The sequence below is a fragment of the Pinus tabuliformis genome, chromosome Q (assembly GCF_031772625.1).
Source record: "Pinus tabuliformis cultivar Carrire ecotype Pingquan chromosome Q, CPIR1, whole genome shotgun sequence".
Taxonomy (NCBI): domain Eukaryota; kingdom Viridiplantae; phylum Streptophyta; class Pinopsida; order Pinales; family Pinaceae; genus Pinus; species Pinus tabuliformis.
The window spans coordinates 904,831,651-904,847,905 of record NC_142296.1 but is presented as its reverse complement, the minus strand read 5'-3'; the positions used below and the strand labels follow the sequence as shown (position 1 = coordinate 904,847,905).

At 33.5% G+C, this 16,255-nt stretch overlaps 1 protein-coding gene across 1 annotated transcript; it reads right to left on the bottom strand.

Moving 5' to 3' along the window:
- Positions 1 to 501: 501 nt before the first annotated feature.
- Positions 502 to 15,117, bottom strand: LOC149222388 (beta-glucosidase 6-like). Its single transcript, XM_089385423.1, has 13 exons — positions 14,763 to 15,117; positions 14,611 to 14,677; positions 14,458 to 14,516; positions 14,294 to 14,369; positions 14,116 to 14,187; positions 13,939 to 14,026; positions 13,559 to 13,814; positions 13,259 to 13,374; positions 12,925 to 13,148; positions 1,594 to 1,625; positions 1,405 to 1,507; positions 1,187 to 1,295; positions 502 to 1,100 (listed from the first exon to the last, which is right to left on the bottom strand). Exons 1-13 carry the CDS (start codon positions 14,925 to 14,927, stop codon positions 929 to 931), a joined length of 1,539 nt encoding a protein of 512 aa, XP_089241549.1. The 5' UTR covers positions 14,928 to 15,117; the 3' UTR covers positions 502 to 928.
- Between the last annotated feature and the right edge of the window lie 1,138 nt (positions 15,118 to 16,255).

Genomic DNA, 16,255 nt, shown 5'->3' with positions numbered 1-16,255 from the left:
TGTACAAGAAAAATGCATGAAGTTACTTAGATCAGTCTCTGCTCTGCACTCCCCGAACAGCTGAATGGTTTCCATGGGGTTTGTTTTTCTTCTCAAATTCTGATTATAGGTACATGTTAAAAGGGTATGTCATATGATGGTTATCTGCCTCATGAGGCTTTTTTCAGATGCTGCCTATTAAACTGCAAGCTCTTTCAAGCTGTTTTTGAGCCATAAGGTGTTCAGGTCACCTGAACTTTTTGTCTGTATATCTCCTCAATATAATATCAAGATTTTCTTTCTAGAAAAAAAAACATAATAAGACAAAAATGATACACAATACTACTAAAAAAATCAGTAAATCAAATTATCATGGAACTACGTAACGGGTGGAAATTAGTAAATCAAATTAATATGCAGCTAAGTGAGGATAGGTTATGTCATTGAAAACTAAATTGACGTGTTATCTTACTTATCATTAAACAATTAAAAATTGTTACCAATAACCATCTGGTCAAAGTCAAAAACCATTAAAAATGCTGCATTAACTTTAACTTTACAACTTCACATTTCAGTTAATGCTAACTATACACACTTTCACATAGAGGTTAATGCTTTAACACAACTTCACGTAGCAGTGAAGTACGCTTTGCTGCAGGCTAGCTATGCCAACTATCCAGTAAAAGTATATTTTCATGAAGTCCAATCAATTACCTTAAAGTAGCAGAGCTAAGGAAACGGAATGACATTCACGATGAATAAACAGTTTATTGTTCATTGCTTCACCAACGGGATTTTGTGAGAAGTTAAGACTCAAATATGCCCGTGAGGTTGCATTTATTGCTTAAACGAATGTGATAGCCAAACGTATGTATTGGCTATTTTTGAATGTTCACGCCAATCTGGCAATAAAGGAAGGAAAACGTTTAATAACAGACACGCCATGTATCTATGGAGTGAGAAAACATTTGAACCATTGGACAGAAGCTTTGGGATGTCTGGTGAGGTTGTGTCTGTAGTCAACGAAATAGAGCCCAAATCTGGATGTGTACCCCGCTGCCCATTCCCAATTGTCCAACAGAGACCACGCAAAATACCCGCCAACCTTACACCCATCATCCCTGCACCACCATTTTTTATTTATTATTAGTTACGTCTCCATTAACAATTAATCATAGTTACCTTATAATTCGGAAGAGCAGCTTACTTGATTGCAGCAGAAAGATTGGAGAGATAATGTGCGTGATATTTTATCCGTTTCTGATCGTTCAATGCCTTTTTCAGGGGAATCAAATTATTGTTGGGGTCATCCATCCCTGCCCAATGCCCATACGGAATGGAATTGCTATTAAGACTAATGACGACAAAGATCAAGTGCTGTGGAACAACAAAAGACGTGCGCGTCATACTATAATTATAACATACCGTTTTCCGTGATAATGACGGGAGGGTTGTTGTAACGTCGTTTTATGTAATTCATGAGACTCCGGATTCCTTGAGGCACTATGTAAAGCCATACTGAGGATGCCTGCACTACAAATAAATGTCAATTTCATGTCCTGTGTTACCACGACCGGCGTAAGACTCTTTGAATTTTGTGTTTTGGTCACTTACTTTGTCACCAATAGCTCTTCCATTCTTGAAGGCTGCAAGAAACCGAAAAAACTAAGTTGAATGACACACACAAATCCAAACTAATATACACATAGATTATCGTATTTTTATTACATAACTTACATTCATCTTAAACTAGGATCATTAACCATTATAACGTTGTACCTTTTAATCGCCACTATTATGATATATGTCACATATTTTCCATTTTTTTATATACTCATTCATATTTATTTTTATTTTTTTTAATAAATTTAAATTCATATTAAACAACCATCACCATTATTATTATTAATTGAGGGCAGCACTTTTATTGGATAGAAAGAGACAGATAAGGTGACCATGAAATGTTTATAATCGAAATTGTATTAGCTATATAATGAGATATTGTTAATTTATATCTAACTTAAATATTTTTTGGAAAATTTAATTTCACCAAAATAACTTATCATTAATTTCTTTTCATGAAATTTAAACTTATGACCCAACACTAAATAAACCCCGCACAAAACGATTAATTTACACTTCAAAAATTTTGAAACCAAAATTATATAGAAGAAAAAACAACTTCCGGAGGTTACCTATAAAACAGTCTATCTGGAAAGCAGATTATTTTTATCACTCAACTCTGACAAGCATCAGAATCCTGCTCCCGGACCACTGGCACTGGAGCTTTCATCTGAAGATACCTGACATCTTTCTAGTCTTCCGTCATCGTTAATCAAGAATCTTACAGTGTTTCAATCACCATCTTTAATGGTGTCTCAGGTCATACAGCAAGGTTCCACCTTATATATTTTTAGGCGTGTCAAACAACTGAATAGTAATAATAATAATTATATATATATATATATATATATATATATATAACTCATATATATATTTTTATATTTTGATGTTTTGATAGGTTTGTTGGAATATTATGTTATAATCTTAAATATATTGTGATTTTTTGTTATTTAAAATAAGGATAGTTTTTAAGTGCAATTTTTTTAGAAAGTTTTCCAGTTTAATTTGTATAGAATCTGTAGGGATTTACTGAAATCACAAGTTTTAGAGGTAAAATTTTCATAATCAAAGTGCCTCATGGGTTTTGTGGGTCTTGAATCCATATATGCAGTGAAAAACAGTTTAAACAAGGCACATCAAGATTAGAGCCTTTTGTCGCCAGGCCACGTCACACTTAAAAACTACTTTGAAATATACTTTTGAATACATCAATAAATTCATCTCTCTAAATTATTTTTTTTAGAGTATTCAGATTTTACATATTACACAACTCAAATTTAGTATACCAAATCTCTATAATAGAATTTGGATTTAAAAAAATACCCAAAAAAACCATAAACATATATTCATTTGATAATATAAAATAAAATATATATCTTGTCCAATATCAAGTTTTGAGATCAAATTTCTCAAGATACAAAAAAAAGAAAGAAAAAGGTTTAAACTTCTAGAAATTTAATCCGTAGCAATCAATAAATCTACCCTGATTATATATATATATACACCATTCACTTATATATATTATTCACAAAATCATGAGTTCTCAAAACTTGGAATTCAAAACTTTCTAACAAAATAACTCTAAATTTTAATTTTACTTAAACTACAATAACAATATTTATAAGTATCAGTTTGCATAATGTTAATATTACAATGGATAACAGCTAGAGATAATTATACTTATTACTGGTTTGACATATAAATTATGATAAATTTTCCCACCATATATAAAAAATAAACATAATATTACGACCTTTTCTATATTAAAATGAAAAGTCTTTTTCATTTTTCACACTGAGGAATGATGTGAATTGACTTTGCCGTTCTCTGTTTGGCCTTTGGGGCTGGACTGAGTTTGCAGCACAAACATGGAGGAACGTGATCATTTTTGTGAATTGCGGTTCCCACTAAGGCTTAGTGGTGGCCATTGTCAACGGGAGGAAATAATAACAAAGAGTTACCTTTCCACGTTTTGGATCCATTTTGATTTTTGCAGAGTCGTGGTGTTGAGCAATTCAGGGATCAAAATTGAACACATCAGAGCTCTTCAAAGGGTCTCTGGCACGTCAGAGAAGTAGGGAGAAAATTTTACCAGTCAAAAAAAATTAAAAAAATGGTTTTTGTCATTTAAAAAAAAATTGGAATAATATCTTAAAATTTTGTACCGAAGTGTTGTTAAATTGTCAACCTTTTATTTAAATTTCATTTTTTCTGAAATTAGAATTTTAGGAATGTTGAATATGTAAATTTCTTTTCATATTAAAACTTAAATCCCATTTCAGAAACTCCCATTTCAAAAACAACAGTTTCCTTTTGAGTTGTTTTTTCTAATTGTGCATATGGTGCAAGTTCTTATTAATTATTATATCACAATTACCTTTTGATACCATTACATTTGGCAGTTTCTGAGTCTCTCCCATTTCAAAAACAGCAGTTTCTTTTTGAGTTGTTTTTTCTAATTGTGAATATGATGGAAGCTCTTATTAATTATTATGTCACAATTACCCTTTGATACCATTACATTAGGTAGTTTCAGTGGAGAGCGACTAGATGTCATTATGGGCCATGTATTAGGTCTGTAATCTCACTGGGTTGTGCCTGAAAGCTGCCCAAAGCAAGGTTTGACGAGGATTTAAGCTGGAGAGGAGCATAGATTCATCATTTAGCAAACGTCTGTCAAGCAAGGTTTAAGCACGATTTATGCTTGGAGAGGAGCACATTCAACAGGCTTCCTAACATACTGGATTTGATTTGTTTGTGGATTCCCAATTCCTGGTATGTTTTCATATTAAAAAGGAGATACCAAAAACATATACACCTTTGCACACTCTTTTGTTGAATCCTAAACCTGTTTAGAATTTCACTAAATTTTTTCATTCATGCAATAAACTTAAATTTGATTGAGCTACTTGTATATTGGCTTGAACATTCTGGTCACAAAAATTTCCTACAAAATTAATCCTTATTTGAACTGGAGCAGGAATATAGGTCTCCTGTTTATCTATTAATGGTAAATGCATCTGATATATTAGTTGCGGCTCATATCAGCCCTGCCTTATACACAACATCCATGGGGTTGTTCCACCATTCTCCTGTGAAAAAATAAAAAGAAATTTGAAAATAATTTACTGTTGTCAATTGAATTGCTCTTTTTTTTATGCTTTTCATTATAGAAGTGCGACCTGAATATGTGCCCTTCTAAATGAAATTAAGACCTGCCATTCAAATTTGATCACTGTTGAGCATATAGGCGTTAGCTTTAACCCTTCAATTGCTGATGTCATGTGATGTATAGATGATCACCCATGCGAATAAGGACGACTCCATATGTGACGGAATCGTAAGGTCAATGAGTTGTGTAACAATTAGTTGTGCTATTACGTGGGAACCTCTATGAGTTATCTAACCATTTGGGATAGTTAATTGTTAAATACTGGTATTATACGCTTAAGTGGTAAGGTTTTAATTTTTATTTTGTGATTTTTTTAGTGTTAGATTAACTAAGTTAATGTATTAGAGTATTAAGTTAGTGGATAATTTTATTTGAATTCTAATGAAAATTTTGATCTAAAATTTTATTATTAGAGATTTTGACTCATTTTAAGATGATCTAAATCATTTAAATAAAAAAAACTTATTAAAAGATTGATTTATTCCATTTAATAAGTTATTATCACCATGATTCAAAATAGAAGAGGTGTGATCTAATCTCTAAGAAAGAGGTTTTAAGAAGCATTTGGATTGTTGTTCATCACCATGATTTTCATTGAGTTTGAGGTTTGTTGTTGGTGGAAAATACATAAGGATGATTTTCTTTTAGTGTATATGAGTGAAGTTTGGTTTATTTTTGTTTGTTTGAGTTGAATGATGGATCCAAATTTCACGATGTTTCTAAAATGAAAATCAAATATCCCTTCTTATAATGTGCTCATGCTACAAGATTTGGGCCTTGTGATAAAAATGAGAATTCAACTTAACTTGGACATAGGAATGCTCATTCTCTTGTTTGGGCACATAAATCAACTTAGCCATTCAACTTTACTTGAGAATGAGGATCATTAATACACATCCATTGGCATAGTTGAGTTGATCCATAAGAGTGAAAATTCATTTTTTAACTTGTGGTTGGTTTTTGTTATGGTTCTTCGTATAGTGGAAGTTACATGTAAAGTCATATGGTTATTAGACCTATTTAAGTATGCATACCCTTGATTTAGTTGTGTTGCATTAGACTCATGGTTTAGAAGTGAAAAATGATTATGTGCAATGGAGTTCAATTCTATGACTAGATATTCTTAAGTCACAAGTTAGAGTGGAAGCACTAATTATATGATGTAACTGCCTTTGATGAATTTCAATCTTGAAATTTATAATTTGCTAAACCTCATACAGAATCCTAGCAAACTTCACTTTTTTCTCATCCTAAGGTAGGTCACACTTGTTTGAAGAATAAAAATAAAAGAAAAACAAAACTTGTAATTTTGGGAATTGATGTGTTATGATATGTGGAACATTCCAAATAAAAAGAGGAATTGACATGTTATGATATGTGGAATATTCAAAATAAAAAGAGGTTAAACATTTTATGACTTTGAACTTTTCTTGTTTTAATTATTTTATGTATTTTTTTTGTAACATCGGGCCTTTGATATTATTATGCTAGATAAGTATTGCATCTTACTAGTCTGATACTTTGGAAAATAGACTGGTAGCATAAGTTTAAAATTTTATAGTTAGATATCTCATCGAATATTAAATTGTATTTCAAATTGTAAAAAGAAATAGAAAATAAACTAAACCAAAAGATAATAGTCATGATGATGACAATGCCATCTTAGAAACTTTGTTTAAAACATCTAGCTCACTTAATCATTACCCTATAGGAGAATCCATCATGATCGGTGGATGTGGTTGGTTATCATCATTCAAGGAAGAAAAATCATAGTTTGCTAATTTCTTGGAAAGAACAAAAGATTTCTTGTTTAACCTGTCCACTTTGTCCAGTAGTTCAACCATATAGATCATAATTTCTTGTTGTGTTTGCATGGTCTATAAGCACCCTACTGATGAGATTTTTGATATGTCAATATAGGTTGAAAATTTACACGTGGGAGGAATAATGGGCTCTAGTAAGGTTGTTTATTTCAGGTATCCAATGCTTGGTTTCCTAATTGGCCTGCATGGCAGGAATGAATCTTCTATATATTTGACCTGGTCTTTCACATCATAAACTTCTCTTCAAACCACTTTAGGGATGATATCCCTATATCTGGCCATGACAAAGCGAGTGACAATTTGAACAAAAGTTTGGATAGTAGAAGGGGGAGATGTAACAAGGGATGTAGAGGGGGAAAGAGGACCTCTTCTTCCTTCTCACTGAATAGAGGACAGTCGTTCCCTAGCCATGAAGTGTGAAGAAGGAGGGAGAAAACACAATAAGGGAGGGAGAGTTTGAAGCCCAGGATGAGGCTATAAGACGAGAGACATGGGAAAACACTAAAGATTGACTAAAAGCATAATTAGTAGAGGTGGTAGGGTAGTGAGATGAAAAGAGCTGGAGAAAATCAACCTTAAGAAAACTAGGCAGAGTGACTGATGAGGTAGATGATATGAACTCAAGAAATAAGCTTAAAAGAGGAAATGAAGGAACATACCACCCATAATTAACAGATCGAGGGAGCGGAAAAATAACCAAAATGTAGAAATTCCGTGTAGATTCAAACTGAAGATTATAATATGCTAAAACAATTGACTTGAATCTACTCTACTCATCAGCGGAAACAATAAACAATCGATGAAATCACAGAGCATAAAAAAGAAAGAATTCAATCACACATAACACTAATTTCCTAGGGAAAGCCACAGCTAAAAACCCCTGTTATTTTTTGTATTACATTAATAAGAAAATATGAGAAGATTACAATGTTTTTGTCAAGCCCGAGCAACCTCTACACTATCTCAATCTATCTCACTGCTTCACAAACAAGCTCCATCCAATACTTAGCCAAATCTGTTGTCTGCCAAGCTCCTATTTCCTTGCGCAGTTTCCTAGGGAATTAGTCCATATTTAATTGGGAAATTCCTCATCCATAACTGTGCAATCCATCATAGGCCTTCCTATGATTGCATGCACCATCTATACAATTCAGATGATTATACAACTGATAGTACACTGTCCCTGAACTCCAATCTCAAATGGGTCTTTCTATGATCTGACATGCATGAGTTAATTATAAGTGAATCTTTAGTTTACTGGTTGAGCAATGCTGGTTACATGCCACTACTACAGGTTACACTCCACTATTGGATCTCCCACTAATTCCTCTATGAGTTGGAACTAGTTTAACTAAATTTAACTTAGTTAAATTGAATAAAATAATTATAACTCAAAATAACTCAACCTGGGCCCCTAAAATTTAGGAACCAATCTACATGACTCTAGATAGACTCACAACTCAAATAACTGAGCCAACTAAGTTAAATTAACTTAGTTAACTATTACAAGTTGTTATGAGGATTAGAATTACAATTTATTTCCCAATTTAATTCAAGGAAAAATTAAATTAGGATTTTTCTTGATGTTATTTTTAACATTTCTTGTTGCTATTTTCAACACAGAATGCCACTATCCCAAGACACAAGAACAAGAAGTTTACTAACGAAGCATTATTCATAACATAGGCACTTATCATATCGAACTTGGAACTCCTTAGCAGATCCCATAACAATCTAGAGGTGATGAGCTTAATGTTGGTTAGCTTCCAACTAAAGACCAAAATGAAGCCTGCATGCAACAGTAGCTCCATAGTAGAACCTACATTGAATCATACTCCATTTAAATTAGTGCCTCCCAAAAACCGTATTTTTTAAAAATCTCCAAAGAGCCCATGATGGGTGTTTGTGTAATAAATTGTAAATAGTAGGAAGAGTGTTTGTTAGCCCAACATTATCATGCTTCTCTCTATCTTGGGATCGAGCTATAAAATTCTCCCACCACCCTGTGTCACAATAGTGGATTAACTACCCAACAACTTCCATGATTATCTTTGAGGTACCTTCGTAAATTAAGTTCAGGATGAATCTTCCTTCCCAAGACTCTCACGTGATGAAAAAGATCAAATTGATGACTTCCCACAGAATAACCATCTTCCCCATCAAGGTTATTTGTTCTGTATTACATGCAAAATGCCATTTTGGGGGTTGTTCTGCTACCCTTCTTAAATGCCCACCACACATTTAAAATAGTGGATGCAATCCCCCATGCAAACAACCACCATGGGGAATTTTAATCCTTTATGTTGTTTTTGTTAAATTTATAATTTTAGATTCAAATAAACTTGTTTCTTTTATGTCGTTCACGAACTCTAGAGATCGGTGACTACTATATCCACAGAAATATTATTCTAGGAAGATCCGCCCAAAGGGATCACTACCTGTCAGCTTATTAATGGAGCCTAACCCCGAGAGTGTTAAGGAAAATTGACCCCATGACCTCTCAATAGTGAGGTAGTTTAACAATAGGAACTCGACCAATTTAGCTAACCATAAGGATTGTTCAAATAAACTTGTTATTCTTAATGAAAAATATATTTAACACTTTTAAATATCTTTAATATAATTAGATTATATAATGTTAATAGTTAGCTTATGCAATTTTATCAATTCAAAATGATTCTTTTAAACTTCAAGTTAAAAATAATATTTCCCTTAATATTATTTTAGAAAGCCATAAAAATCAAATTCATAAAATATTTAGAATACAACATGCTCAAATCTTTACTATATACATACTTCTTGAACTAGATTTTACATATCTTTTTACCTTCTTTTTAGAAGGGTGGCTATATAAGAAGGAAGAAGATTGTTCATGTTAAAAGATCTCACAACTATTTTATGTTAAAATTGTTGATTAAATAAAATAATAAATAATAGGGGTGGTAGGTGCAACAGGGGTTATATTTTGCCCCCGAGGAAATGTAGAATTGTCTTATGCTTGGGGTATGGGATCACCTTCAAATAATCAAATGGAAGCATGTGCATCTCTTCTAAGATTACAAATAGAAAAAGATGCCATATTAGCTCATTGATAATCGTTGGTGACTCTAAGCTTCTTATTCAACATATCACTGTTAATTCCGTCCCCCACAACAATAGACTAAATTTTTTTTTGAGAATGATCAAGGCTATTCTATCCACATTTTCCTTGATAAAGGTATATCATGCGCTCAAGGAAAAAAAATTAATAGATGAAGTGGAAAACAAAAGGTGCATATGACAATGGGTGAACTAAGGGTTATTGAGCAAGTATAATTGTTCCCTCTTCCTTAACAATGATCATGAATTCATTTAGGTATGTTCCCTTAAGGGCCTAGGTGTCACATTATGAAATGAGATAAGTGGTGTAAGTCTAGGTCAGGTGTCATGCACAATGGAAAATGTAAGGTTTTTTGGGTTTGATTACCATCTATGAACCTTCTTTATATTCAATGGGAGTCTACACAATGATGCAATTTAGGCCATGATAGTGTTAAGTGTGATGGCTAAATGATGGCCATATCATATCCCATCTACTTTTGGGATTGTTTCACTACAACTGTCAAAGTGGCTCGGGGAAATATAATGTTGGTGGGAGGAAAGATGACATCCATTATTTACCCCTTGTACTCTTAAGTCCATTTAGGTGATTTCATGTTAGTTTGGTATTGTGATGATGAGGTATGGATCAACAACTGGATTTAGGACATTTTACATTAGATGAAAATGAAGCCAATGTAATTGGATAAGAAATTTGGGTATTGTATGATGATCCTTATTTCATCTAATGTGTGCACCCTTAGGTGGAGCAAGAGAAGGTGACTCTAGCTCATGATTGGCTCTCATAAATTGGGAATTATATGTCGATTAGTTTGCACCTTCCACATATCAAGGAAGCTCAATACCTTTTCAAATCTATTAACGATATGTCTCATAATAATTTGAATTCTGTATCTCCTAAATTAAATTGCAAAGTCTGCAAGAACATTTGGAAACATGTTGCTTTCCCCTTTCTTGTGTTTAGCTTTTGGGAAACATTCCTTGGGTCTAAAAGGCATACAAAGATAGGCATTTGAGATTTCAAGCTCTGGGGGAAAGCACTTCAAATTCAACAGTTTGTTTCACGGGGGATTCCAACACTCAACAATTGAACGACTCAAAGGAGTTTATTGTGAACAATGACATTTCAATTGCATTGGGTGTCATTTCTTGCTCCGTAACTTTTAATTTTGCTATTGTTTATGATAAGATGTGTTTTAGGAGCTATACACTTTGGTTATTGTATGAATTCCTTGGTTTGCATAACATCTTTTCCTCATGAGGATATTTTCTATTTAGGGATGGGGGCCTCCTCTTTAGGCATCTACATCACGGTCTCACTAGTTGGCATGTTGATCATTGTATTATTATGTGTTTCAATTGTTTTGTGCAAACATTGTTATACTAGAAATAGGAGACCATTTGATTTAGGAAGCAACAAGAGTAAAAGTCAAGATTTTCAAGTGATATATCAAGCTTCAACTAGTTGTAGTAGTTTTTCAATGAAGAAGGAAAAGGGTTGTGGGTTTCAAATTGAACCTTAGGAAGACCAAGTAAACAAACTGCATGAAGACATTGTTACTCTTCAATTGAACCACAATTAGATGGTATCTAGTCTTACTTCACCTATCGAAATTCTAATTGAGCATTGCACTACAATTAAGCAACCAAAAGATGAAATCTTAACCCTGCCCTAGAAGATGGAAGACATACAATCTTTGGGACAACATAGTACAGATTCTTCCTTAGCAAGCACCTTTGCCAGCTCCTCTCAATAAATTATTTCTAAATTAAATGAACAAGCTTTGGATATGGGACCGAATATTGGTCACATGTTCCTCCCCTTCCTTTGATGTTTAAGTTATTGAAGATAAACCTTGTTATATTCTAAGAGTTTTTGGAGAATTTATGCCTTCTAGTTGTCTAGCCTAAATATAGTCTCATGTTGGCATTTTGTGGAGAGAGTTAGACTAGCTTTATGCTTTTGTCTCAATCAACCAACTAGTTCACTTTCAAATTTTGTTGTAAATGTTGTACTCAACCACAATTTTTTTTTAATATAAATTCTAATTTTGGTTTAGAAAAGAAAAAGAAAAGCTAAGTAAAAATGCAAATGAAACCTAATGGAAATATATATATTCATGCTGCCATTTTGTGATGAGAGTCAGGCCAACTTTATCCGTTTGCCTAAGTTCTATCTTTCTGTTTATGATTTAGTTACTCTGAGCATGTGCGCTCCTTATGTTACTTTCCGGATGATTTACATATGCTTCATTTTGGATAGTATCTACAGAACTCTATTGGGGAATTCATGTGTTTTCACCCCATTCACAACTGATTTGCTCAATATGACAGAGGCCTTTACACACCATGTATACTTGATCTTTATATATTCTTAATATAATCTATTTCGCTTTTTCTCTTTGAAAAAAAGTCCACCAACTAGTTTTCTTTCCAATTTCGTCAATTTAACTATTTTGCTTGGAATACAAATTTTTATTAATATAAATTCTAGTTTTGGATAAATAAAATAAAAAAATAAAGAGTAATAATGCAAAATTATCATCCTCTTGTTTTATGGAAATTGAAAATATGGAGATTGAAGATGTAAAGAATCGTTTCATAAATATAATGATTTTCAAAATGGTCAAAGGGAAGGATTCAGGATATCTGAAACACCTTACCCGTACCCGTCAAATTTGACGGTTTCTGCAGCTCTAATGCCATTCTGATCATTTTAACAAAATGGGTAGTGAAAGATTTTAACGGTATTTCTGGGCAAATCACCCCGTGATGGGGGCAATTGTTTTAATGTCATTTTGATCATTTTAACAAAATGGGTAGTGAAAAAATTTAACTGCATTTCCGGGCAAATCAACCGTGATGGGGGCAATTCCATCCATGGAGGGAGGGATTAAATCCAATAATATGTTTCCGTTTTGTATGGTGATGTGTATCCGCAGGGCGAAATAAGAGAATAGAGCTGAAATTTGAATCCAAAATGTTTCTGTTTTGCATGGTCATGTGAATCCGCTGTTAAAAATAACGCAGTGGAGTTGAAAAGAAGTATGTTGTTGAACCCAGCTACGATATCGTGAGTAAAATTAGAATAAAGTGGTGGTACGAATCTGATCATGGTTAGCTACTGAAATTGATAATTACGGATAATCGTACAAGTTTTGAAAACGTGAATCTCGGAAAGAAAGTCAAAAAATCAGAGAACCGGGAAGTTAGGTGATCGAAACTCACGGAGGGTAACAACGCCGGAATCGGACAGCGTATCGTTGAGAAGAGCCGAGATGATGTGGGTCTTGTTGTTCCTGGCGTAATATGTAGTATAATGGTTAATGCCCACGAAATCCAACGAACCTTTTATCTGATTCGACTCTTCCGACGAGAATAACGGCAGTCGGTTGCCGACTCTTTCTCGCATCGACGCCGGATAGTCTCCGAAGAACAGCGGATCCATGAACCTGCACCCAGAGCAATGTTACTCTTCTCGGTATAGATAGTTGTTGAGCATACGTATTATGATGTGAGATCTGCATGATGGATGATAAAGGTTTAATGTCATGCCATGTACCATCCCAACTGGAAATCTTGTGCTCTATGTGTAGCAGCAATGTCTTCAGGGGAATCTGACATTGGCTCGTACCAGATCACATCCAAAGCGATACCAATTCTTCCGCCTTGCTTTGCCTGCAACAGTCATCAATTCCAAATCTGAAAGATGTATGTATATAGAAAATTGATGGATTTCATCGTGGAATAGGGGTGTTAAAACCTGGGGCAACCAGTCAGTCCTTACTTACTTAATGTCAGTACACAAATGATTCATGGAGAAAATAACCAGAAAAAAAAGAGAAGAAATGAATATACATACCTTATACTTTGTCCTGTAAATGTCTACGGTTTTGGCGTGAGAAAGAAGGATGTTATGAGCAACGATATAGGGCTCCGTAGCGGAATTCCCAGCGCGGCAAAAGAGGTGCAACAGAACGGAGCATCGTCCAGGAGCAAAGAGGCCTGCATCGTAGCCCTGAACGGACACTGTGTGAGGCTCATTGAATGTCATCCAGTTCTTTACTCTGTCCCCAAATTTCTCGAAGCATGTTTCTGCAAAATTCGCATAGTCCTCTCTGCTCGCAAGTTCAACCAATATAACAGATTTTATTCATTCCATTCCCTCCCTCAGCTAATAGCCATGAATCTATTATAAAAAGAGATTTCAATTGTAAGGGGGTCATGAGTAAGGATCTTTACATAATATTAGAGTTCAACCAGCCCTTATAAGCATCCTCTAGCGCTTGTGGAAGATCCCAATGATACAGAGTCACATATGGCTTGATTCCTGTAACATTCTCTCAAGAGGTGAGCTTAAAGGAATCTACAAATCATCATCAGAATAAGTTGATCAGAACCTTCTAATGGATTGCATACCCTTTTCCAGGAGCGCATCTATGAACTTGTTGTAATGATCCACTCCTGCTTGGTTCATATCTCCACTTCCATCTATAACATTCATCTCTCAGTTAAGGGTGCTTATAACATAAAAACACCATGAGTACTAACAGACCTGAAAGAAAGAAGAATGATTGAGGGGTATTGATAATCTTACTTGGGAATATTCGGGACCAAGAGATGGAAAATCTGTAGGCATCCATCCCCAAATCCACCATAAGCTCCATATCCTCCTGCACAACTTATTGACGGCATGATGATTATAAACACTACATTCCTTCTAACAGGCGTTTATTTGGATCAGGTTGCAGTTAGCTTCACCCTGTAACGATTATATTGGTCGTCTGCAGTGTCTGCGTTGCTGAAATCCAGTATACGCCCTGTAAAAAGAATGGTGTTCAGAACTTCAGATTACATATCAAACATTAAACGATGAAATTTACCATGTGTTCCCCTGAAAAGTAAAAGCAGTACCAAATTTATGGGAGTATGTATCCCACACGCTGGCTCCTCGCCCATCTTCTTTTACTGCTCCCTCGTACTGCAAAACAAAATAGCATTTAGCAATGCTTCAGAATCACACTTGTCAAGAAAAGGTAGAGTTGTATAAAAAATGTGATTGAAACCTGGAACGCTGAGGAGGCGGTGCCAAATACAAATCCAGGAGGAAAACTCTTTCTTTTGAAATCCACTGTGGAGTTTGGACCACATTGGGCTTCCGATCTTTGCAATATCGTTAATGTAAGAGCAGTCACGGCAACGAAAAACAGGGAGGTGCTCATCTTTGGCATCTGCAATCTGAACTGCCTTACTTCCAATGCCACAGTTTTCTAAGCTCTGTTCCAAGACTTGTTCTTTTCTAATACAGTAGTCTTGTCTTTCGTGTGGACGCTCTCTGCCGACACTTTTACAATATGCGCAAAATTCCTCCATCGACTTTTCAAATCGCCTGCGATTGACAGTTGGACCAGATGATCCTCGAATCCATCCCTTTCAAACATCCACCGATATTATATTTACATCCAATACAGGGATAAGAATTTATTGGGCAAAGAAGCACCTTTTATCCTAATAATAAATTAGATTTTATTTAATTAGCATAATTATATTACTAAATTTAGTTAATAAGTTTATATCAATCATAGATCAAAATTTGATCTCAGTGGATATTAACTACTATCATCATCATTAAATATAATTATTACATACAGACTTATATTCGGTGGATATTAACTACCATCATCATCATTAAATATAATTATTACATACATACTTATATTCGGTGGATATTAACTACCATCATCATCATTAAATATAATTATTACATACATACTTATATTCGGTGGATATTAACTACCATCATCATCATTAAATATAATTATTACATACAGACTTATATTCAGTGGATATTAACTACCATCATCATCATCATTAAATATAATTATTACATACAGAGTTATATTCAGTGGATATTAACTACCATCATCATCATCATTAAATATAATTATTACATACAGACTTATATTCAGTGGATATTAACTACCATCATCATCATCATTAAATATAATTATTACATACAGACTTATATCCATCACATGCATAATTATATTATTAAATATAATTAATATATACGGGGTTTTTTATAAGATATAGATTCAATCTTAATATTAATATTAATATTATAAATATATAATATAATAATAATTAAATTATAAAATATCATTATTATAATATTATAAATAAGATAGAATTATAATTATAATGATAAGTTATAATAATAATTATTATATTATAATAATATGATAATATTGTTAATATTATCAATAATATAATAAATATTGATATCATTAATCTATAAATTATTAATATTATAAACCTAAGATATCAATATTTTTTTTTTTCTAGTTAAGACTAACCTAAGTACCCACGGGGGATTTGAACCAGTGACCTATCGCAAGGAGTGCCTTAACAGTGCACCCATTCACCGTCAATCCAAAACCCTGTGGGCTAAGATATCAATATTAAAAAACAAAAGAATTAATAATGAGAATCCAAGAGATTAATATTATAAATGTAACCAATTAATAATATTATAAATTCAAGAGATTAATAAACCCAA

Excerpts from the sequence above, each read along its gene's own strand:
- LOC149222388 (XM_089385423.1), bottom strand. The coding sequence starts at position 14,927 with ATGCCAAAGATGAGCACCTCCCTGTTTTTCGTTGCCGTGACTGCTCTT. Across the intron at positions 13,149-13,258 it reads CAAGATTTCCAGTTGGGATG|GTTCATGGATCCGCTGTTCT; the intron begins GTACATGGCATG and ends CTCTGGGTGCAG. Across the intron at positions 1,626-12,924 it reads TTCCGGCGTTGTTACCCTCC|CCTTCAAGAATGGAAGAGCT; the intron begins GTGAGTTTCGAT and ends GGTTTCTTGCAG.